This window comes from Hemiscyllium ocellatum, chromosome 4 (assembly GCF_020745735.1).
Source record: "Hemiscyllium ocellatum isolate sHemOce1 chromosome 4, sHemOce1.pat.X.cur, whole genome shotgun sequence".
Lineage (NCBI taxonomy): Eukaryota > Metazoa > Chordata > Chondrichthyes > Orectolobiformes > Hemiscylliidae > Hemiscyllium > Hemiscyllium ocellatum.
The window spans coordinates 80,453,913-80,479,546 of NC_083404.1; the positions used below are offsets into that span (position 1 = coordinate 80,453,913).

At 39.9% G+C, this 25,634-nt stretch overlaps 1 protein-coding gene across 2 annotated transcripts in view; it reads right to left on the reverse strand.

Annotated features, from left to right (window-relative positions):
• Positions 1–25,634, reverse strand: part of LOC132815428 (chloride channel protein C-like) — a 126,781-nt gene that overhangs the window by 42,237 nt on the left and 58,910 nt on the right. For both annotated transcript variants that reach the window (XM_060824353.1, XM_060824352.1), the window contains one exon: positions 21,668–21,834. In XM_060824353.1, the coding sequence (XP_060680336.1) occupies positions 21,668–21,834 (167 nt within the window). The remainder of the gene's footprint in view (positions 1–21,667; positions 21,835–25,634) is intronic.

Here is a 25,634-nt window from a genome sequence, read left to right on the forward strand (position 1 = left end):
CTCACCTGGTCATGTCAGAGTCCAGAGAGTTCTTACAGTCATAGAGATATACAGCTTGGAAACAGACCCTTCAGTTCAAACCATCCAGGCCGACCAGATATCCCAACCCTGCCAGCACCCGGCCCATATCCCTCCAAACCCTTCCTATTCATATACCCATCCAAATGCCTCTTAAATGTTGCAATTGTACCAGCCTCCACCACATCCTCTGGCAGCTCATTCCATACATATACCACCCTCTGCATGAAAAAGTTGCCCCTTAGGACTTTTTTATATCTTTCCCCTTTCACTTTAAACCTATGCCCTCTTGTTCTGGACTGCCCCCACCCCAGGGAAAAGACTTTGTCTATTTACTCTATCCATGCCCCTCATAATTTTGTAAACTTCAATAAGGTCACCCCTCAACCTCAGACACTCCAGGGAAAACAGCCCCAGCCTGTTCAGCTTCTCCCTGTAGCTCAGATCCTCCAACCCTGGCAACATCCTTGTAAATCTTTTCTGAACCCTTTCAAGTTTTGCAATATCTTTCCAATAGGAAGGAGACCAGAATTACATGCAATATTCCAACAGTGGCCTAACCAATGTCCTGTAAAGCCGCAACATGACCTCCCAACTCCTGTACTCAATACTCTGACCAATAAAGGAAAGCACACCAAACTCCTCCTTCACTATCCTATCTACCTGTGACTCCACTTTTAAGGAGCTATGAACCTGCACTCCAAGGTCTCTTTGTCCAGCAACACTCCCGAGGACCTTACCATTAACTGTACAAGCCCTGCTAAGATTTGCTGTTCCAAAATGCAGCACCTCGCATTTATCTGAATTAAACTCCATCTGCCATTTCTCAGCCCATTGGCCCATCTGGTCCAGATCCTGTTGTAATCTGAGGTAATCCTCTTTGCTGTCCACTACACCTCCAATTCTGATGTCATCTGCAAACTTACTAACTGTACGTCTTATGCTCGCATCCAAATCATTTATGTAAATGACAAAAAGTTGAGGGCCCAGCACCGATCCTTGTGGCACTCCACTGGTCACAGTCAATGAAAGAATTGGAATAGTGGTAAATTGTTACTTCAGAAGCTATTTAAGAATAAGTTGTAAATTGGTTTTCTTAAGTCCCTAATATTAAAAGGACTAATGTGTCTAAATTAAGGTTGGATATGAATGTTTCATGCAGCGGGGAAAAATAAATTATGAACAAAATCAAAGTCTTGTCACAGAGTCACAGAGAGGTAAAGCAGGGTAACAGACCCTTCAGTCCAACTCGTCCATACCGATCAGATATCCCAACCTAATCAACTTCCATTTGCCAGCATTTGGCCCATATCCCTCAAAACCCTTCCTATTCATATCACCATCCAGATGCCTTTTAAATGTTGCAATTGTACCAGCCTCCACCACTTCCGCTGGCAGTTCATTCCATACGTGCACCACCCTCTGCATGAAAAAGTTACCCCTTAGGTCCCTTTTATATCTTTCCCCTCTCACCCTAAACCTATGCCCTCTAGTATTGGACTCCCCCACCCCAGGGAAAAGACTTTTTCTATTTATCCTATTCATGCTTCTCAATGCTCCAAGGAAAATAGCCCCAGCCTCTTCAGCCATTTCTATAGCTTAAATCCTCCAGCCCTGGCAACATCCTTGTAAATCTTTTCTGAACCCTTTCAAGTTTCACAACATCTTTCCAATAGAAAGGAGATCAGAATTGCATGCAATATTCCAACAGTGGCCTAACCAATGTCCTGTACAGCCTAACATGACCTCCCAACTCCTATACTCAATACTCTGACCAATAAAAGAAGGCATACCAAACACCTTCTTCACTATCCTATCTACCTGTGACTCCACTTTCAAGGAGCTATGAAGGTGTACTCCAAGATGTCTTTGTTAAGCAACACTCCCCAAGATCTTACCATTAAGTCCTGCTGAGATTTGTTTTCCCAAAATGCAGCACCTCGCATTTATCTAAATTAATCTCAATCTGCCACTCCTCAGCCCATTGGCCCATCTGGTCAAGATCCCATTGTAACATGAGGTAACCTTCTTCACTGTCCTCTACATCTCCAATATTGGTGTCATTTGAAAACTTACTAACTATATCTACTATATTCATATCCAAATCATTTATATAAATGACAAAAGCAGTGGACCCAGCACTATTCTTTTTAGCACTCCACTGGTCACAGACCTCCAGTCTGAAAAGCAACCCTCCACCACCACCCTCTGTCTTCTACCTTTGAGCCAGTTCTGTATCCAAAAGGCTAGTTCTCCCTGTATTCCATGAGCTCTAAGCTTGCTAACCAGTCTCCCATGAGGAACCTTGTCAAACACCTTACTGAAGTCCATATAGATCTGCCCTAATCAATTCTCTTTGTTATTTTTTCAATAAACTCAATCAAGTTTGTGAGACATGATTTTCTTTGCACAAAGCCTTGTTGAATATCCCAATCAGTCCTTGCTGTTCCAAATACATGTAAATCCTGTCCCTCAGGATTCCCTCCAACAACTTGCCTACCATCAACTTCAGGCTCACCAGTCTATAGTTCCCTGGCTTGTCCTTACCACCTTTCTTAAATTGTGGAACCACGTTAGCCAACCTCCAGTCTTCTGGCACCTCACCTGTGACTATCGGTGATTATAAATATCTCAACAAGGGACCAAGCAATCACTTCCCTAACATCCTACAGAGTTCTAGGGTACACCTGTTCAGGTGCTGGGGATTTATCCACCGTTATGCGTTTCAAGACACCCAGCACTTCCTCCTCTGTAATATGGATATTTTGCAAGATGTCACCATCTATTTCCCCACATTCTATATTTTCCACGTCCTTCTCCACAGTAAACTCTGATGCAAAATACTCATTTAGTATCTCCCTCATCTCCTGCGGCTCCACACAAAGGCTGCCTTGCTGATCTGTGAGGGGCCCTATTCACTCCCCAGTTACCCTTTTGCCCTTAATGTATTTGTAAAAACCCTTTGATTCTCCTTAACCCTATTTGCCAAAGCTATCTCATGTCCCCTTTTTGCACTCCTGATTTCCCTCTTAAGTATACTCCTACTCCGACTTCTAAGGATTCACTCGATCTCTGCTATCTATACCTAACATATACTTCCTTCTGTTTCTTAACGAAATCCTCAATTCCTCTCATCATCTAGCATTCCCTACACCCATTAGCTTTCCTTTCACCCTAACAGGAATATACTGTGGCCGGACTCACATTATCTCATTTCTGAAGGCTTCCCATTTTTCAGCCGTCCCTTTACATGTGAACATCTACACCCAATCAGCTTTTGAAAGTTCTTGCATAATACCGTCAAAATTAGCCTTCATCTAATTTAGAACTTCAACTGTAAGATCTGATTTATCCTTTTCCATCCCTATTTTAAATCTAACAGAATTATAGTCATTGGCCCTAAAGTGCTCCCCCACTGACACCTCAGTCACCTGCCCTACCTTATTTCCCCAGAGTAGGTCAAGTTTTGCACCTTCTCGAGTAGATACATCAACATACTAACTCACAAAGGTTTCTTGTACATTCTTAACAGATTCCTCTCCATCTAAACCCTTAACACTATGTCAGTCCCAGTCTGTGTTTGGAAAGTTAAAATCCCCTACCATAACCCTTAGTACTTGGATGAATTAAAGGGGGGGGGGGGGGGGTAGCTAGGAACTGAGAGGTAAAGTTCTGCCCAAAATGTAGAAAAAACTAAAATTGCAATACAAGTGGCAAAGCATCCAGAGGTGGACACAAAGGATTGTGAAACAGATGAATTAAAATTGGAACAGCAAAGATTTGTTCTGGGATTCAATGAAAGGAAATATGAAAAGCAAAAAAGAGGAGAAAGAGAATTCCAAAAAAAAAAGAAAGAAAGGGAATGTTCTAATAGAGACAGCTTGAGTTGAGAAAGGAGTATTTCAAAGAAGCCAGCTCTGGTTAGAGGACTATGCCTCACTCAGACTTAAGGGCTGAAGTATTCAGGTTTGTCATTTAATCCCTAAGTTTGACGAGAAGGAGATGGACACAATTTTTATCTCTTTTGAGTGGTTAGAACATCAGGTAAGCTGGCCACTCCAACAACTGACACTGCTGTTAAAGATCAGACACCTTTGTGAAGTTAACAACCTGAGGAGAGACACACTGACTATGAAGCAGCACGAAGTGCCAACTTAAGTGCATATTAGTTGATGCCAAAGGCATATAGGGAAAAATTCCATACCCTCAAGAAATGACCTGACCAGACATAATTTGAATTTGAACAACATAAGCAGTTTGTTTCTCACCAGTGATTTTTAAAAATGGAGCCACCATTAAAAATCTTTGTGAGGTAATTCTCCTTGAGGAGTTGAAAAATGTAATACTCTTTCCAATCTGGATGCCTGCATAAAAAGCAACAGTACTAGAGCCCAGTCAGGCAACAATTCTAGCTGATGACTATGAGTTGACAAGCAGACTCAAAAGTGATGGAAGCTGGGGTCTGGAAACTGTCACAGGCCAGACAGAAATAAGGATGATATAAGTGCCTGAGAGACAAGCTGGAGAAAAAAGAAATCTGTAGAAAAGACAGAGCTGTACCCGACTTTTAAAAGGAGAAATCCAGTTGGGAGAGAGCTGAGGAGTCCTTTTACAGGAGGAAGCCAGGACATGTAAAGGACAATTGTTGGTTTCTGTGTCCACCAAAAACCCAAACTGCAAAACCTCAAAGTAGCAATCTGACTGCTTTAAAAAACAACTTTGCCTTGCACATTAAAGGTGGACAGTGTCTGGTCAGACCCAACTTTAACCAAAATAACTTTCAAAAGGTTTTGTTAATATGGAAGGAAACCACTGACTCCTAAACAGCCAAAGATGGGAATCAGCATCTCAGACTCCAGATCTGGGCAAACATTGGTGGAAATAAAAAGATTTTCCACCTGGAAGCAAACTAAATACCAACCTGCTGATGAATGGGCACATGGGAAAGGGCAACTTACACAGAACGTTATCTCATTACAGATCTGGTGATAATAGGAGTAGTTCCAACTATGCCAACGTTAGGGAAAAATGTAGGAACAACTACACCAAAGAATCCTGGATGTCCATGAATATTCAGGACCAGATACAAAGGGAGCAAATCAACAGAGACCCTAGTAGAGAAAAGTGGGAATATAGAAAAGCAGATAGGAGAGCTAACGAGGACTGGAGGACAGCTAATGTGGTTCCAATTTTCAAGAAAGATGGTAAAAATAAAGCAGGGAATTTATGACCAGTGAGTCTCACATTAGTGGGAGGGAAACTATTGGAGAAAGTTCTAAAAGACAAGAACTAATCTCCACTTGGAGAAGCAAGGTCCTCTTTTGTTCTGTATGACTCCAAGACTGGACATACACACTTATTCACAATTAATACAGACAAAAGAGAGACTTTTGACACATAATGTTGGTGAAAACTAGAACTGTAGTCAGGGAACAAAATTGTGAAGATGGAAAGTCCAAATTACAAGTGGAGGTTAAATTCTCTCATTGTTCCTTTTGATTTTTAAGACTGATGACACTCTGTTGTCTGGAAAGCACTGATGATTCTTCACTGTGGTAGTTGATCTAGTGGACCTAGAATTCTTGCTCAAATTCTTTCTTTCAAGCTTGGCTTTTGCTGTCTTTTTTACCCTCATGAAGCAGAGGGGGGCAGGAGAGCTGTGTACTGTTTGCAGGCTATTGATGTCACCAACACTATCGATGACCTGCACCTGTACACTTGTAACAAACTGTAGCTCAATCAATCCAAGGGCTATTGTCAGGTAGTCCTTCCTTAATTCAGACTCTTGTTACCACTCAGTCTCAAAGTAGCAACCTGACAGCTTCAAAAAGCAACATTGCCTTGCACAGCTAAAAATGTGCTCCACTTGATCTTTTCAATCTATACAAATCTCCTGGTATTTTAGCTATATCAAAAGTGTTTGACTTCCATTCCAGTTTGTACTCCAAATAGGAAAAAAAAAGTGATCCCTTATATGTGTAATTGCAGTTACTAACCAGGTGAGCTTGGCTGTTTACACTCATCAATATTTCAGCAACAGTTCTCATAAGCAGGATCATATATATCTACAAAGTTTGAACCAGTGCCACCTGCTATTAAATCAGGGCAGAAGGAGACTTCTGCTATGTACTGCAAGAACACTCATAACTAATAAATGGACAGGGCTGACATAGCCAGTGATACTACAGGGATGCTGCAGGATACATCCTGCCTGTTTTGGTATCAGCCTTGTTGATTCTTACCAATTAGTTCAAAAGTCTTTTATGCTTCAGATAGCTACATGGATCATTTTGTCCCTCTATCCTGCCAATTTTTTTAACTACCTGCATCTCTTACTTTCATTTGACACTCAATTTTCTGGTCCTCTTGGAAGGCTACATCTGTGCCTGTCTAACTCTGGAACCATGAATAATCATGTAAAAATGTTTACACCAAAAGATTGACAGTTAGATCATGACCACACTGACAAACTTCGTATTGACTTGCACCAGTAAAGAAAGATTGGCTGTAACAAAATAATCAGAAGCAACTATTTTAACTTGGACTTGATAGGTTCTATAATCACACAGCTTGCCAACATGATGCCTGGGCCTTTTTAACTCTTGGCTCTTATTTAAATATGTATGACAGGCTGCCTCTCAATCCCAGCATGATTCAGACAGTCTGCCAAACGTTCACATGAGTAAAGATTCAGAACAGCATTGGAATTAGGGATGCAGTTCTTAAAATAAGGCTGTATAGTATGTCTTCACGCAATTACCACTGGGCAACTTTATTTGCCTGGTCTGAAACAAATCTTTCTCTGAATTGCATCATCACTGAAAGATACAGAGAATAAAACAAGCTGGGTGGACGATTTGCCTCAAAAATTTCACCCAACCTGATCCAGAGGTATATGCCAAAAGATTTGAATTCAGCTGTTGAAGGCAAAGTAATATCACCTGCAGATTTGCTCCAAGAGCAACAGTAGTCCGCTTCTGGGCAGGGGTTATAGATAGGACCACTGCTCCTGCCTCTAAGCCATAACATGACAGGAATGCCAAAGGAAATGGTATGGCTTCATAAGAGTATCAAAAAGTAAATTCATCACTCCATTATTCCATCTGTCTTAGAAGCAGTCCACAACATTCCTTTTGCCCAGCTCAACTACCAGGTTCAACAATTTTCTCCCAATCACACAGCTTACGTGAGATCACCAAGGCAGAGTGCAGCACCTCTCCTCATCATTACCAACTCTTTCTTTGCTCTCTTCATTAGGCTGTACACTAACGCCATTCACATGTTGCTTGCAGGATCCGTAAGTCCTCACAATACTCTTTCTCACTTTTCATTATATACCATCCTGTTCCCTTTGGATGGAAGAGGCTAAATTCAGATCTAAAGATCTTACAAAAAGGGTACAAATTTCTTTGAATGTTGTACATAATTATACTTGAAATGTATTCGTTAGGGTATTTTTTTGCCTTCTATTTCTAATAAAATCTAGACATTTCTTTAAAAACAACCTTTCAAAGTTACTGAAAATACAAACAAAAGGGAACAATAACATTGTGGTTATTTTTGTACTTATAATCCACAGGCCTGTACTAACGATGATGAAATTAGAATCAAAATGCTATCACATCGGCTGGGAAACTTAAGTTCAATTAATTAAATAAAATCTGGAATAGAAAATTTCAGTGAGTGTGACCATGAAATAAATAATAATTCAGTAAATCCTATTTGGTTACTAACGTCCTCTAAGGAAAGGAACTGGTCATCCTTACTCAGTCTGGTGTATATGATTTTGGAATGTCACTGCAATGTTACAATGTACTCCAACTCCAAAATAACCAGTCACTGTTTTATCAGATCATCTGCTTATAAATTTATTCCATTAAAAAACAGACATTTTATAAAAATTATTAGCAAACTTGAATCATAAATTCCATGAAGGGTCCGGTGGTTGTATCAATTGACTTGAAAAGGAGAGGTTGGGAGTGGCAGTGGTAAATAAGGAATAATAATCAGACCACACTATTGGCAACGAAGGGAACCTCACCCACCCCGACCACATATTTAGACTCCAGGCATCCCATCTATTGAGAACTCAGGCATCCTTTCTGACTATTAATTTTAAACGGTTGGAAAATCATGCATCAAAATTTCTGATATACAGTTCTGGTGTATGCAGCTCCCTCAAAGCACCTTAATCTGCCAGATTTCTGAAATACTGCACAGTCTCAATTATGATTGCTTATGCAAGGCAATGTATAAGTATCAATGAGGCCAAAAGTATTTCTCATGTTAACATTTGGAGCTACAAAATTTTAATAGTTACTGTTTATGGACACCTTTCCACTATATCTAGGCATTGAATACTTTTTTACAGAAGAACTCTGACTACTTGGGATGCAGCCATAATTAAATACTGGCAAATGGGTAGAGACTATTGGAGCCAAAATGGAAAATAAAAACGTCTGGTACCTTTGACAAATTTGATGAAGAAATCAACTATTCCATTGTATTCATCAAGAGATCCTTTCATAGTGCTCTAATTTTCCCTGTCATTATGCTACATATACGCCATTTGTTATTAATGTGTTTTTATTATGTTTAGAGTGGAAGCTGTGTTGCACCATCCCAGGACAATTGGGGGTATGAACAGCTAAATTCAACCAACACAAAAGTCAAATGAGTCTGTGGATCAGAAGAATCATTGAACTGTTTCATACAATATATCCATTAAAATCCAGTTCCTTAGCTACATGGAGCTAAGCTGAAAGAGGTAATTTTTTAGAAGATTAGATTTAATAGAATGTGTTTTGCCTCAATAACTTTGAAATGCTGTATTTACACATGCTGGATGTCTGGTGTCATTCTTTGACCATTCTAACAAACCCACTCTAGAAAAGCAAATCTCAGTAGGGGTATTGGATTCTGAGCAGGGGTTCTATAAGACCATAAGACCATACGACATAGGAGTGGAAGTAAGGCCATTCGGCCCATCGAGTCCACTCCGCCATTCAATCATGGCTGATGGGCATTTCAACTCCACTTACCCGCATTCTCCCCGTAGCCCTTAATTCCTCGAGACATCAAGAATCTATCAATCTCTGCCTTAAAGATGCTCTGCGGCAGTGAATTCCACAGGCCCACTACTCTCTGGCTGAAGAAATGTCTCCGCATTTCTGTTCTGAATTTACCTCCTCTAATTTTAAGGCTGTGTCCACGGGTCCTAGTCTCCTCGCCTAACGGAAAAAATTTCCTAGCGTCCACTCTTTCCAAGCCATGTATTATCTTGTAAGTTTCTATTAAGTCTCCCCTTAATCTTCTAAACTTCAATGAATACAATCCCAGGATCCTCAGCCGTTCCTCGTATGTTAGACCAACCATTCCAGGGATCATCCGTGTAAATCTCCGCTGGACACACTCCAGTGCCAGTATGTCCTTCCTGAGGTGTGGGGACCAAAACTGGACCAAATGGGGCCTAACCAGAGCTTTATAAAGTCTCAGTAGCACAACTATGCTTTTATATTCCAACCCTCTTGAGATAAGTGACAACATTACATTCGCTTTCTTAATCACGGACTCAACCTGCATGTTTACCATTAGAGAATCCTCGACCAGCACTCCCAGATCCCTTTGTACTTTGGCTTTACGAATTTTCTCACCGTTTAGAAAGTAGTCTATGCTTTTATTCTTTTTTCCAAAGTGCAAAACCTCGCATTTGCTCATGTCTTCCTGTTGTCCATGCCTGCATCATAACAAGGAGCTAAGGCAAATTATGCAGCCATGAGCTTGCTTTATGCAGTGATGCATTACAAACTAATCCTGCTCCAGATAATCTCCTGACCCCTGAGAAAGAAGCCAAACCAAAAGGTTCAAGGCAGTAGTGACGATGATTAAATGCAGCATGTCTATCATTGAGCATAGGTTGTGGCAGCATAGTGGCTATGTTACCAAACTAATAATCTAGAGCCTGGATTAATAACCTGAACTCATCAGTTCAAGTCCCACCAGAGTAATTCAGGAATTTTAATCCAGTTACTGAAATAAATTTGGAATAAAGAATCCAGAATCTGTAATGGTGACTGTGGAAATACCATAAAGATTCATCTGATTTGTTACTGTCATTAAGGGAAGCAGATCTGTTGTCCTTAATTGACTTAGTTCCTGCAACTCCAGACCCATAGTGATATGGTTGATTGTTAAGTACCCTCTGAAATGGCCACTCCAAGTACTATGGGCAGGGTCTTTTGGATAGTTGGATTTTCCAATCTATCCACCCCACAGGCCCAGAGAATTGGCCCAATCAGTTTGGATAACAGTATTCTCACTGAAACCAGTTGAAACAGTGGCCAGGTCTGGGACTATAAGCAGTGCCCAGATTGAAGACTTAGAGCTCAGGAACGGAATTGTAACAAATACTGAGGAGGATGCCAGTGGGGAGGACAGAGATATATATCAGCAGAATGAGCAGTTATGGATCTAATGGAATTTAACACAGTGAAGTAAAGGGACAGAAAGACCTGAAGGATCACTCGCAAAGGCTTTTGAAGCTGGTCAGATGTATTGAGAGAGTATTGAACAAACCATTTAGGATCTGGAGCTTCATAACTAGTGAACTCATGCTGAACCATTAGAACATTCTGACTCAGCAAAATGAGACCATTTCATCCAGCTCTCGTCACCAAATTTTAGAAAGGATGCAAAGGTCTCTGAGAGGGTGAAGAGGAATTTATCCAGAAATGTTTCCAGAGACAAGGTATTTTGGCTACCATGCCATGTTGAAGAGATTGAAGTTGCTCTCCTTAGACAAAGATGATGAGGGGAGATTTGATAAAGGAGTTCAAAATATGACAGGTTTAGATAAGGTGGATGAAGAAACACTGTTTCTATTAGCTAATGGTATTTAAATCAGCAGCTAGTAACACTATAGTGAGTCTTAATGACTTGGATTCACTGTTTAAAAAATTGTGACAATAAATCATTTTAAAAGGATTCACATTTCGGGAAATTACTGCAGGACAAGAGAGATAGATCAAAAAATGAAGTTGATTGTATTTCTCCACAAAGAGCTAACTTAAGACTATCTGGGATAAAGGACCTTTGTCTGTGTGATATTGACTCTATTGCTACATCTATGCATGACAGCATTGTCATGTTTAAAGAGTGGAGTCAAAGGATAGGATTTTTATCTTCAAGACAGGAATCATGGATTGTGCCATTTCCTGATGTTATAGTCCTGCCTTGTGCCTGACAATGTCCATCCATGCCACTTTCATACCAGAGTCTCAAGGAAAGCGGAGGCCAGGAAAGATACTGCTCAAAGCAGGGTCAGGTTTGAAAACAGGCATGTGGAAGGCGGGTTAGAAGGCTCACCTCCATTCATTGGGAATCAGCCCAGTTTTATGAACGAATGTTAGATACACTGGCCCTCAGCCCTCACATTCAACTACACTTATGTCTTTAATAATTTTCCATACTCCTTCATATTTCTCATGCACTGTCCTGTCGTGTCACCCAAACCTCCTCCATATTTTCCATGTACCATCCATGCATCCACCTTACTCATTCACCCAGTATCATGTGCCTCATATTAAGAGAGAAAATTTCTGAAACATAAATAAACAATTATGCATTAAAACTCTACTCTTAAAAATGGGTGATCTATTGGAGAATTGGCTAAATAACAGCTGACAGCATTGACATAAACACATCATTTTCAGCTTGGTCAGCAGAAACAACTGAAGTGGCACAGGGATCGGTGTTGTGGTCTTCACTACTTAAGATCTATATTCACTTGATGAAGGGATAGGTTGCATTGCAGCCAAATTTGCAGATGACACAATGATTGGTTGGAAACCAAGCTGTGAAGAGAATGCAATGAATCTACAAAGGGATGTGGATAGGTGAGTGTACAAAATGTAGCAGATGTAGTATAAGGAAGGAACTTATAAAACTGTCAATCAAGCACACAGCCACTCATCCTCTTCTTGAAAACTCTCACCTATAAAAGTAAATAAACAGCCATTTTAATCCATTAATTGTTCATACACTGAAAATTGAATTGTCATACAAAGCATAATGTGCCCTGACCAACTGTGTATTGTGTAATTCGCTAGAATGCCCCCAGTCCCTTCATCCAGATCATTAATATATAATGTGAACAGCTACGGCCCCAACACTGAACTCTGCGGGACAACGCTTGCCACCGGCTGCCATTCCGAAAAAGAACCTTTTATCCAAACTCTCTGCCTTCTGTCAGACAGTCAATCCTTAATCCATACCAGTAGCTCACCTCGAACACCATGGGCCCTCACCTTGCTCAGCAGCCTCCCATGTGGCACCTTATCAAAGGCCTTTTGGAAGTCTAGATAGACCACATCCACTGGATTTCCCTGGTCTAACCTATTTGTTGCCTCTTCAAAGAATTCCAACAGATTTGCAGATACGACCTCCCCTTACTAAATCTGTTAGATGATTACCTTGCAGCCATAAAGTAGTGAGACAAACATTTTCAGTCTGAAATAGAGTCTTCACTGACATCTACATCTTCATTCATGTGTGGAATAAACTGAGGAAGTGGTGGATGTGGGTACAATTATATTGTTTAAAAGATACTAGAGTAAGTACATGAATTGGAAAGATTTGGAGGGATATGAGCCAGGAGCAGGCATGTGGGACTAGTTTAGTTTGGAATTATGTTCAGCATGGACTGGTTGGACTTAAGGGTCTGCTTCCATGCTGTACAATTCTATGATTCTATGCTAGCAGGCCCATGGCATTTTTATCCTTTGGCCTTCAGTCAAATGTCTCTAAACTACGTCCTGAGTCGGGCAGTGGCACAGAGCAGTTGTCAACAGGTAAAGATTAAACAGCCCTTGACCAACATTCGCTTCTATGTAAATGGCAGGGATGAGGATTCAGAAGAGTCTCTCAGGAGGAAAGGGATAGTACAAATAGTACGTTCAAATTCATGATCTGAACCACTGCAAGGACAAAGAGACACAAGGGAAAGGGATGTCATGCAGGACAGATAATGTTGCAACTTGCCTTTCAGATATTCTTATCTTGTCCCCAGGCTCCAAACCCATTCTGTCGCTGAATAACATTTTCTTGCAATTCCTCCTCTTTCTTCAAGATAACTTAATCTGGGCTTTATTTCTTGCTCTTTCAATCCAGTTTCCACCATCCAACAATCAGATACACCCTCCTCCCCTTTAGTTGAGTAAGCTGGCATATTCAATCCTTTAAGATTAGTGTGATGCTGGAAAAGCACAGCAGATCATGCAGCATCCGAGGAGCAGGAAAATCCACGTTTTGGGCAAAAGCCATTCATCAGGAATTTCCTTCGCCTCAAATGCTGCCTGACTTGCTGTGTTTTTCCAGCACCACTCTAATCTTGGCTCTAATCTTCGGCATCTGCAGTACCTACATCTGCCATATTCAATCCTTCCACTACCCAAAGTATAGCCCTGCTGACACTCAAAATGGCATCGTTACCTCATCATGAAAAATCCAGACAAGTCTTCAGTTCTTATTGATTACTGCCATTACCAGCCTATTACCTCTCTTCACTAATTTTGCAACTTTATTTCATCTCAGAGCTAAGCACCACTCTCTTCTAACTCTGTTTCAATTCCATTGGTTCATCATCTACCCTTTTCAAATAGCTGAACTGAACCAACCAAGTTGCAAACTATATCCTTTGTGCTTGTAGCCTTAATACATTTGTTGTCCTCATTCTCACTCAATTCTCTGCTTCATTTCATAGTTAGTACACTATCCTCCTTCAAAATTTCTCCAGCAGCTTGGGACCAGATAGCAGCACCAGAAACAGCAACTCATAATGACTCCTGATAACCACTTCCTCTGTGTAATTTATGTCAAAAACTCCCTTTCAAGGATTAGCCTCTTCAGCCATTGTCAACAGTGAAGCTACCCTATTCCCAGTGGAAAGCTCAGTTTCAACACCTATACTAACAAGAAAAAGTTCAATTTCTTTAACCCCAGAGCTTTCCAGTGTTATGCTGCTTGTTCAAAAGTGAGTCCTTTTTTAAAAATTCTTTTATTTGATCTGGGTTTTGTGATCTGGTCCTAATTTTCCTATAAGGCGGCTGTGGGAAGAAGTTTCATAACTTTTATCTAGTGGCAAGGAAGGAATGATAATTTACAGAGGTTCCCACATGTTGTGTCTCGTTGTCCTTGCAGTGGTTGAGATCATGGATTTGAAAGGTGCTATCTGAAAGGGAAAATACACAGTCTAGGCAATAAGAGGGACTGATAGAGAGGAGTAGCTAGTAGTAATAGTTACAACAAGTTCATGTTAACAGTATCAGATGTGACAATGTAATGATATGATTGGATAATATAATCATGTGTTCAGCTTTGATAGGATAATATAGTCATAGAAGGAGCTAGCTTGTGGTAATGCATCAACTAACAAATTCTCCATTGTTTGACTTAAGTGAGTGCAAAACAGATTAAAAATCTAACTTTCGCTGAAAAGGCAAGCACAATCTTTTCATTGTTCAGGCTCATACTAATGTAAAGTTTTGTTCTTAAAGTTGATATATAGATATATATTCTCTAAGCCAGTTGGAAGCTTCTTATATGTTAGCTATACAAAACCTTTGTTCTTGTGATGAAGATTTGAGTTGTACACTATTTTCTTGACATCAACATCTCCCATGCATGTATGATTAAACTTATAAAAAAAGACACCTGAGTCTTGTCTGGTCTAAGATGAAATAAAGGAGGTAGAATTCACCCTTACCAGACGGTGCCTTGACTGGGATCTGCTTGGAACCTTAAATGAGCCATAGACTACAACAATGGCAATAATAAATTCATTTAATATTGGATCATAGGCTCTTCAGAGGCAGAAGTGCCATTGACAAAGCTTGAGCTGATTGGCAATGTTCCTGAAACTCTTCAATATTAACTGGAAGTGGATAATGACTTAGAGAATGTACACCTATAAGCCAACTTTAGGGGCAAAACTCCACACTAGTATGATCCTGAACAATGAAAAGATTGTGTTTGCCTTCTGGAAGAAGGTTAGATTTTCAATCTATTTTGCATTCACTTAAATCAAACAATGGAGAATTTATTAGTTACCAGGAACTAGCTCCCAGATGCATTTAGATTTGGATTCACACCACTCATAATTCTACTGGTTTAAATCCAGAGTTTAACAAAATAGAGCAGTGTGCAGACAGGGAGCAATTTCAGATTGGTAGCTGTAGTATCCATTTGCAGCTGCCTTGTTTGTCCAGGCAGCTACCCAACTGGCATGACACTTTGTTATGTTTCATAGTAGATCTGACATCCACAGAGATTTCTGAAGGAAACATTTCAGATGGATTTCCTCGTCATTTTCTTTTCCACTGGCAGCTGTCTCACTCTTGCCGTTAGATCTTTCCTTACATTTCAAATAATGCTTTTCTCAAATACTCATCCACTCAAAATGACAATCACATTCTCCAATTTGTTAGTTCAGTAGAAAGCCTCCTATTGTTGAAGATAGCTGCTTCGGAAACATGTATATTTTTACATTAGCTCAAATGAAGTCAAATGCTGCTGACAAGAACTGGGTTGCTCTTGCGTTCAGTGCAGTAAGGCTTTTTATTTCAGTAGGTTCCCTCTAGGAAGTCACTTTGAGAGATGCAAGATAGATAAGCCAGTAGTACATAAAATGCTGACCCTTCTTTGCCCCTTTACATAACATTCATCTGAAATTGCCTGCATGTTACCAACCAACAGCTAATTTGTCAACATCACACATACAAATGATGATGGGACAAAAGATTCCAACTTTCAGGAAAATGTTCTTCAAGATTTAGCCGAAGCAGAAATACCATAAAGTGACCTCCAATTCTGATCTGTGGTCATCCAATTCTAGACATACACAAATCACAACTAGACCACAGAGTATTAGCAGAGATTTCCTTCCACCAATCTGGTGGATTTTGGGCTAATTTGGTTCAGTGGATGAGTAACATTGGTGAGATAGTGAACTGTTCATTCAGTGTCCAACATTTGACTTATACTCTGCATCTGCAACTAGAAATAAAATTGGGCATGTCTATCCAAATATAATCCAACGCATTAGGGTACGGTACAAAAGATGAGAATACATTGAGTCAATCCACTCTATCTTCAGGTCTGAACTTTGGCAGTTGCCAAAGGGTGAAACTAGAGGTGACTCTAATACTGTGGACAGTAGGATCCGGAGCACCATGTTTTAGTGATGACCATCAACAGGCCTTCACATGGGCTAATGTCTGATTAAGGGCTGCATTACTCCCAGTATCTGCCAGCCTGATCAGACAGTCAGTTCTGCAACCTCTATAGTGCCATTGCCTCTTTGGCCATTGGTGAGGCTATAGATTCAGGAAGAGGGCACCTTCAAAGAGACACAAGTTAGTTTTGGGGAAGCCAAAGTCAGCTAGACAGACCTGAATAATTGGGGTAGAAGGGTGAGGAGTCACGACAGACCGGGGGACCGTTGTCATGTATTGTGACATTCCTGCCAAGACGGAGTGGGGACAATCCAGAGGGGTCGGATAGGAGATTCCCTGCCAACAGTCCTTTTGAACCCCACCAGATCTCATTGTCCACCAATCCATTGCAGAGTTTCACCTGGTGTAGATTCAATTTGTCTTCTCATGCCATTTTTCCCTTCACTGGTATTATGCCATGGTGGCAGGAAGACATCAGGTTCCCCACCTGACACTTTCCCCTGCCATTTTGTCAGCTCTCCAATCAGCTTCTTCGTCCCAAAGGGTCTACAAAATTCATCACAAAGAACTGTTCCAATTCAGAAGGAGGACTTTTAATTCATCATGTCTGTGCCAACTCTTCAAATGAGCATCTCACTGAGTAAGATTGTCACTGAGCACACCAAACATTTCTAGTATCTAACACAGAAACTATGGGGAATACTTTTACGTGCTTGAAAATAAAAACCTCTGGATTACTGCCCTGTGGCCCAACATTTCAACTCCCCCTCCCACTCTGCCGAGCACATGGAGGTCCTGGACCTCCTTCACCGCCGCTCCCTCACCGCCAGATGCCTAGAGGAAGAACACCTCATCTTCCGCCTCGGAACACTTCAACCCCAGGGCATCAATGTGGACTTCAACAGTTTCCTCATTTTCCCTTCCCCCACTTCACCCTAGTTCCAAACTACCAGCTCAGCACTGTCCCCATGATTTGTCCTACCTACCTATCTTCTTTTCCACCTATCCACTCTACTCTCCTCCTTGACTTATCACTTTCATCCCCTCCCCCACTCACCTATTGTACTCTATGCTACTTTCTCCCTACCCCCACCCTCCTCTAGTTTATCTCTCCACGCTTCAGGCTCTCTGCCTTTATTCCTGATGAAGGGCTTTTGCCCGAAACATCGATTTTACTGCTCCTTGGATGCTGCCTGAACTGCTGTGAGCTTCCAGCACCACTAATCCAGAATCTGGTTTCCAGCATCTGCAGTCATTGTTTTTACCCTCCAAAAAAAACACATCATTCCTTAAGTAAGGAGACAAAATTTCACATAGTACCTAAGGTGTGGTCTTTCTAATGCTGAATACAGTTATAGCAAGGCTTCCCAACTTCTATATTACATTTCCCTTGGACTAACGGCCAACATTCCATTTGCCTTCCTAATTACATGCTAACATTTTCTGATTCATGTACGAGGACACACAGATTCCTCCACACCGCAGCATTCCAAATCTCTCTCCACTTAAATAATGCTCTGATTTTCTGTTCTGCCTGCCAAAATGTCACACCTCACATTTTCCCTCCTTATACTACATCTGCCACATTTTTGTACACTCACTTAACCTATCTCCATCCCTTTGTAGATTCACTGCATTCTCCTCACAACTTGGTTTCCAGCCAATCATTGCATCCCCTGTAAATTTGACTGCAATGCAACCTGTCCCTTCATCCAAGTTAACATAGATCTTAACTAATGAAGACTAATTCCTGTGCCACTTCAGTTGTTTCTGTTGACCAAGCTAAAAATTGTGTATTTATGTCAATGCTATTTGCTGTTATTTAGCTAATCCTCCAATATATCACCCAAAACCTTAAGCTCTTATCTGATGCAGTAACTTTTGTGTGATACCTCATCAAATGCTTTTAAGACATCCAAATATACTCAATCTACTGGCTCCATTTTATCCCCCCTGATTGTACATAATCAAAAAACTGTAATAAATATATTAAATGCAATTTACATTTCACAAAGCCATATTGATTCTGTCTGATTATGCTCTTCTAAAATCCTGCGACTACCTCCTTAAAAGCTGATGGTCTGATAAGACTATGGCAACTTGACTTGAGTCATGAATTCCAGCATTTCCCCAATGACAAATGTTGGCCTGTAGTTTCCTTGTCATCCTCCTTTCTTGAATACAGGTGCTACATTTAAGATTTACTGACCAAGTAGGACCTTGCCGGAATCTAAGGAATTTCAGAAAATTACCAGTGCTTCAATATCTCTGCAGCCACTTCTTTTAAGTCCTAAAGATTCAGTCCATCAAGTTCTGGAAACATTTTAGCCTTTAATCCCATTAGTTTTCCTTGTACATTTTTCTTGTAATCACAATTGTTTCAAGTTCCACTATTCTATTTGCCTATGTATTTTCTTCAACTTGTGGGATGTTTTATGTGTCTTCTGCAATGGAGAGAAATACAAAACAACTGCTTAATGTTTTCACCAATTCCAAATTTCTGAATATAAATTTGCCAATCTACCAGCTGAGGGAATGACACTCACTTTGCTATTCATTTCCTTTTTGCAGAATACTAAACCTTTTACCATCTATTTTTATATTTCTTGATATATTTTTCTCATACTTCAGTTCTTACTCTTTTTATTTTAGTCATATTTTGCTGGTTTCAATTTTTCCCCCAATCTCCTCAAATACCAGTAATCTTTGCAGTGTTTTATCCCTTTTCTTTCAATTTCATACCATCCTTAACTTCTTTAGTTATCCATGGATAATGCATCCTTTACAAAGAGTCTTTTTTTCTCAATGGAATTTGTCTTTATAGACTTATGAAGTATATCCTTAAAAGTCTATTGCTACTTCTCCGCCAGTTTAATTTTTAACCTGTTCTCCAATTCCACTTTAGCCAAATCTGTCTTCATATCCCTGTGGCTATCTTTGTTTAAATTTAGGCCACTGGTTACAAATTGACATTTCTCACCAGCAAACTGAACCTGAAATTCTATTATGTTATGACCACTCTTACCAAAAGGATCTTTTACTATGAGACCATTCATTAACCCTGGTTTATTATGCATTACCAAATTTGTAGTCTAGTAATTTTATGATTACAGTCTGTAAACTCATACTTCAGAAGAGCTTTATCAAGTAGATCTATCCAATCCATGTGATGTATGAAATCCACCAAATAATTGTAGGATCTTTCCTGTAGGTTCCCATTACTTCTTAATTTATACTGTCTCTCGGTGTAACTGCTGTCAGGGGACCTACAAACAACTCTCACCACTGACCTATTTCCTTTGCTATCTCTACCCTCAACTTAGACTAACTTTACATATAATAGAATCCCTACAGTGTGAAAAGGGGCATTTTGTCCCTCCAAAGAGCAGCCCACCCCTTTGACCTATCCTGCAATTACCAGGGCTAATCCAATTAGCCTACACAGATAATTTAGCGTAGCTATACATCTTTGTACTTTGGGAGGAAACTGGAGCACCCAGCGGAACCCACGCAGACACAGGGAGAACATGCAAACTCCACACAAATCCAGGTCCTTGGCGCTGTCAGGCAACCGTGCTATCCATTGAGCCACTGTGCCCCCCTTGATCCGCTGAATCAACTTAATATTTCATTGTTATACTGAACTCATCTTATACTAACAATGCTACTCCACCTCCTTTTCCCTTCATTATCCTTCCAAAATGACAAATACATGTAAATATTAAGGTCCCAACCATGGTCACTTTCAAGCCATACCTCTGTAATGATAAGATTATGCCATCTTGTTACAAATGTAGAATACATTCACATAAAAAAATAATTAATTCAATCTTTTTACCATTTTTTCCCCACTCAAACCTTGTGTGCATTCTCATGTTAAATGTTCTGCCCATTCCTTTTACATTCTGGAAATCACTGACATATCACTGCCCTGCACTATTGCCTTGTCATTCCTCTTCAATTTCCACATCTCCTGCCATGTGAGCACTCCTCCTCAGCTATCAATCCAGAGACTATAACTTTTTATGTTCTGCTTTTCAGCTTAGCCCTGACTGCTATACTTCCTCAGTAGAACCTCTTTCTTCATCTGATACATCTCACTGATATTCAGGTCAGCCATGACAAATGGGTTCTGCCTCTCTCGCTCCAAGTTCTCCTTCAGTCCTGAGGCAATGTTCTTAACATTAGCACTGAGTGTATATCTTAACACTTTTGCAATGTTGTTCAATTTAATGCTCAATTACATTTTAAAGACAAAGCAGTAGCTGACATTCGCACCGTAACAGATGCCACTCTTCAGCCACTCTACATGATATCAATAAATAGTTGAGTGCATTGGATAAAGAAATGTTTATGGGCTTCAGTAATTTTATGATTGAGGTGTTGAAGAATTATATCCTAGATTGGCTGTGCATTTAACCAAGCTGTTCCAGTATAAATATGAAACTGGCCTCTACTTGTCACTTTGAAAATAATGCCCGTATTTCCTGCTGACAAAAAGCAGCATAAATCCATTTCAGGCATTCATCAGGCCCCTCAGCCTACTCTCAATCATCAACAAATGAAGGATGGTGACATGAACAGTACTAATGAGTGTCATTTAGTTCCCAATGACATACTCACTCATGTCAGCTTGGGTTATACCAGCTCCAAACCTCATTACAGCCTTCAATCAAACATGAACAAAAGAGTTGAATTCCAGGGGTGAGAATCACTTAGAAATATATCATTATTATTTCATGGTGAATTCATCAAAATCATTGAACTGCCTGTCTACCAGTACTGTGAATGTCATACACTGCATTGACTCAAGAAGGCAGCTCACTGCTAATTTCTTAATTTGCACTAATTACCAGCAAACCATCAGTGCCCACATTCCACGAATGATTATAAACAGCTACAGTACCAGAGCCTGATTTAAACATATTAGTAGTGTCCACCATCATTAAAGAAATGACCAGCAAAAATGTATCAGCTCAGGAGTGATGAACCAAATTTTATTGATTATCCCAGTTTTCCCCCTCCTGCACATTGCTGGGGACGGAAGTTAGGTCATTAATATTGAACTTATTGACCAAAATAGAATAAACATTGAAATACCCGTTCAACATTTGTCATTGTTGAACAGTCAAAATCCACAACAAGGAGTATGTCTCCTTTTCAGTATTACATCCTAAATCAATGCAAACAGTCCTTAAGGCATAAGAAAGACAGTCATCCTTTGTAACACATTGTTAAATCCCAACTCCATTCTGACAGTAAATTCATAATTAATCTTTCTCAAATCCAACTCTTAACCCTGTCAAGTTTGATTTATTCAATTATTTAACCTCAAACATTCCAACAATACACAAATCAGATATGTGAGTGTCTGATCATAGAAGATGAGACACGTTTTAGATGGTTCTGAAGATACTTACAGTTTGCTCTGGTACGCAACACGTGGTTCTGGCTCCAGGAATGGAATACATTTTTGTTTCAGTAAAGAACTGTACAATGAACGGTTGAACAAGTCTCCAGTCATCCTGGCCACCATGACAGCTACCATGACTGGCAGTAATGACTGCACATCATTGGTTAGTTCCACCTGAAAGAATTTTGAAAATAAAACAGTTCAGCATAAACCTCAAAAATAATTGCAAGTTTAGTTGCAAGTTTAATATTTTAATTTAAAATCACGTTAAATGAGAATGTTCTTAAACAAGAATTTAACAATTTGGTCAGAATTAAGGAAGGTGTTGACTTCCTTTACTCATAGATAATATTTAAATTGCTATGCATCTTCTCTGGAAATAAAATCACAATGCTCTTCTTCAATGTAATTTTAGAGCATTTTTCCATCCTTATTATAATCGTAATGGTTATTACATGATTCTGGCCCCATTAGTTTAAATAGTGCTGCTATTACATGATTTTCTTATAATACAGAATGGCATGAGACTGGAACTAACACCCTAGAACCAATTGTAGTGGACATATTTGTTGAACTATACCAAGATTCACTGGATTCCAGGAGGGCTTCAACAGATAGGAGAGCCCTTTTTCAAGAAGAGAAGGAGACAGAAAGTAGGAAATTATAGCCTAGTTAGCCTAACATCTGTTGTTGGAAAAATCCTACAGTCAATTTTAAAGGAAGAAATGGCAGAAAATTAGGAAAAGCTTAACATAATCAAACAGTAAACATGGTTTAGTGAAAGGAAATCATGTTTGACAAGTTTTCTAGAGTTCTTCGAGGAGATAAAATGCAGAGTTGATAAAGGGGAAATGGCAGATGTAGTTTATTTTGTTTTCAAGAAGGCATTCAATACACTGGATGTAAGTTTACTCGCTGTACTGGAAGGTTTATTTTCAAATGTTTCATCACCATACTAGTTCACATCATCAGTGAGCCTCCGGTGAAGCACTGGTGTTAGTGCTCTACTTTCTATTTGTGTGTTTAGGTTTCCTTGGGTTGGTGATGTCATTTCCTGTGGTAATGTCATTTCCTGTTCTTTTTCTCAGAGGGTGGTAAATGGGGTCCAAGTCAATGTCTTTGTTCATAGAATTCTGGTTGGAATTCCATGCTTCTAGGAATTCTCGTACATGTCTTTGTTTGGCTTGTCCTAGGATGAATGTGTTGTTCGAGTCAAAGTGGTGTCCTTCTTCATCTGTATGTAAGGATACTAATGAGAATGGGTCATATCTTTTTGTGGCTAGTTGATGTTCATCCTGGTGGCTAGTTTTCTGCTTGTTTGTCCAATGTAGTGCTTGTTACAGCTCTTGCAAGGTATTTTGTAAATGACCTTAGTTTTGCTTGTTGTCTGTATGGGATCTTTCAAGTTCATTAGCTGCTACTTTAGTGTGTTGGTGGATTTGTGGGCTACCATGATGCCAGACTACTCTGACCTCTTGGCATTATGATAGCCTACAAACCCACCAACACACTAAAATAGCAGCTAATGAACTTGAAAGACCCCATTCAGGCAACAAACAAAACTAATGTTATTTACAAAATACCTTGCAATAACTATAACAAACATTACATTGGACAAACAAACAGAAACATAGTCACCAAGATACACCAACATCAACTAGCCACAAAAAGACATGACCCTCTCTCACTGCTATTTTTACATACGAATGAGGAAAGACATCACTTTGACTGGGACAACACATCCATCCTAGGACAAGCCAAACAAAGACATGCACATGAATTCCTAGAAGCATGGCATTCTAACCGGAACTCTATCAACAAACACATGACTTGGACCCCATTTACCACCCTCTGAGGAAAAGAACAGGAACTCACATCACCACAAGAACAGATGTCACCACAGGAAATTACATCACTGATTTAAGGAAACCTAAACACACAAATAGAAAGCAAACTGATCATGACACCATGATACAGGAAAATTGGGGAGCAACAAGAAATATAGTAGTTATAGGTTATAGAACAGTGAGGAAAACAGTGAGGACACAAAAGCAATTGCCACAGTGAAGAAAATTAGTCCAGATGGTTATGTTTCCTGCCCCATGCAGGATCCAGGACATCTGCTCAGGGCTGGAGAGATGCTTACAGTGTAGAGAGAAAGATCCAGTTTTACTGGTGAATATAGGTGAAAAATGTGTTGCTGGAAAAGCGCAGCAGGTCAGGCAGCATCAAAGGAGCAGGAGAATTGGCGTTTTAGGCATAAGACTTTCTTCAGGATTCCTGAAGCTTTGATCTCCAGCATCTGCAGTCCTCACGTTCTTCTCCCTGGTGAATATAGGTGCCAACAACATGCATTGAACTAGGAAAGGATTTCCATTAGAGCCAGAATGAGGAGCACTAAATTAAAAAGCAGGACCTCATTATTACCTGAGCCGATGCAAATTGGCAGAAGGTACGCAAAATTAGAGAGGTGAATCCATGGCTGAAAGGATTCAGAAAGCAGTACAGACTACATCTGGACCATGCTGGAGCAATTGTTCACATGAACTGTATAACTAGAGAAAAGGGTTTGAACTGATTGTTGGGGCAAAGAATCAAATGTGGAAAGATGTGGTACAGGTATAACAAAGAGTAGAATCAAGGGAAGAGAAACCAGTAATATGGAAAATGAAGGGCAGAAAATTGGAGAAAAGAACAGGGAGTACAAATCTTAGAACACACCAACAATCAAGATTTCTCAACACAAAGATTTTAAAACGTCAAAACTGAAGGCTTTGTACCCAAATGTGCACACCATTCCTTGCAAAAGAAATTCATTGATGGGTTTTATTCACTTCAATCTGTGCTATCTGATAGCCACTGCAAAGACGAGGTTGTAAAATTTGACTTCTTAACCATTTTATCTACCTCTGTACTACATTAAGTGACTGGCGGACATACACATCAAGATCCTTCTGATCCTCAGTGCTTCCTGAGGTCCTACCAACCATTCATCACATAAATCCTTTCCTTGTTTGTCCTGGCAAAGTGCCACACCTCACATTCATCTGGATCGAATTCCATTTGTAACTGATCAGTCCATCTGACCAGCCTATCTATATCATGAGTTATTATGAGTTATTCATATATTGTCACATGTATCTAAAAGTGTTTTGTCGCCACAATCCAACTCAACTTTTCATTACAAAAAGAATAAAAGAAAATTATTTACATAGAGTTCATCTTCTGTTCAAATTGGGTCTCATACACATCTCTAGGGTTTCTGCAAAGTCTCTACAAAATGGTCCACGCTTTAAGGAGTCTGCACTTTCATTTGTCTGGTTTTATTTTATACGTTCACGAAATGCATTGTTTTTTGTTTCTCCCATTTATCTTTTTTAACTGCATCCTTCTGTAATGTAAGACTATCGCATGATTTATCACTTCACATTTTGGTGTAGGGTCATAGAGTCTTCCAGCAAAGAAACAGTCCTTCAGTCCAACTCATCCATGCCACCCAAGTTTCCTAAACTAAATTGGTCCCACTTGCCTGCATTTGGTCCATTTCCTTCCAAACCTTTATTATTTGTATACCTCTCCAAATGTATTTTAAATGTTGTAACTGTACCCACATCTACCACTTTCTCTGGCAGTTCATTCCACACACGAACCACCCATGGTGTGAAAAGATTGCTCCTCAGGTCCCATTTCAATCTTTCTCCCCTCACCTTAAAAATATGACCCCTAACTTTGAACTCTCCCACCCTGGGAAAAAGACCATTGTACTCACCTGATCTATGACACTTGTGATTTATAAATCGCTATAAAGTCACCCCTCAATCTCTTGTACTCCATTGAAAGAAGTCTCAGCCTATCCTTATAACTCAAACCCTTCAATCCCGGCAACATCCTGGGAAATCTTTCCAGTTTAATAATATCCTTTTTATAGCAGGATGACTAGAACTACACACAGGATTCCAAAAGTGGCCTCACCA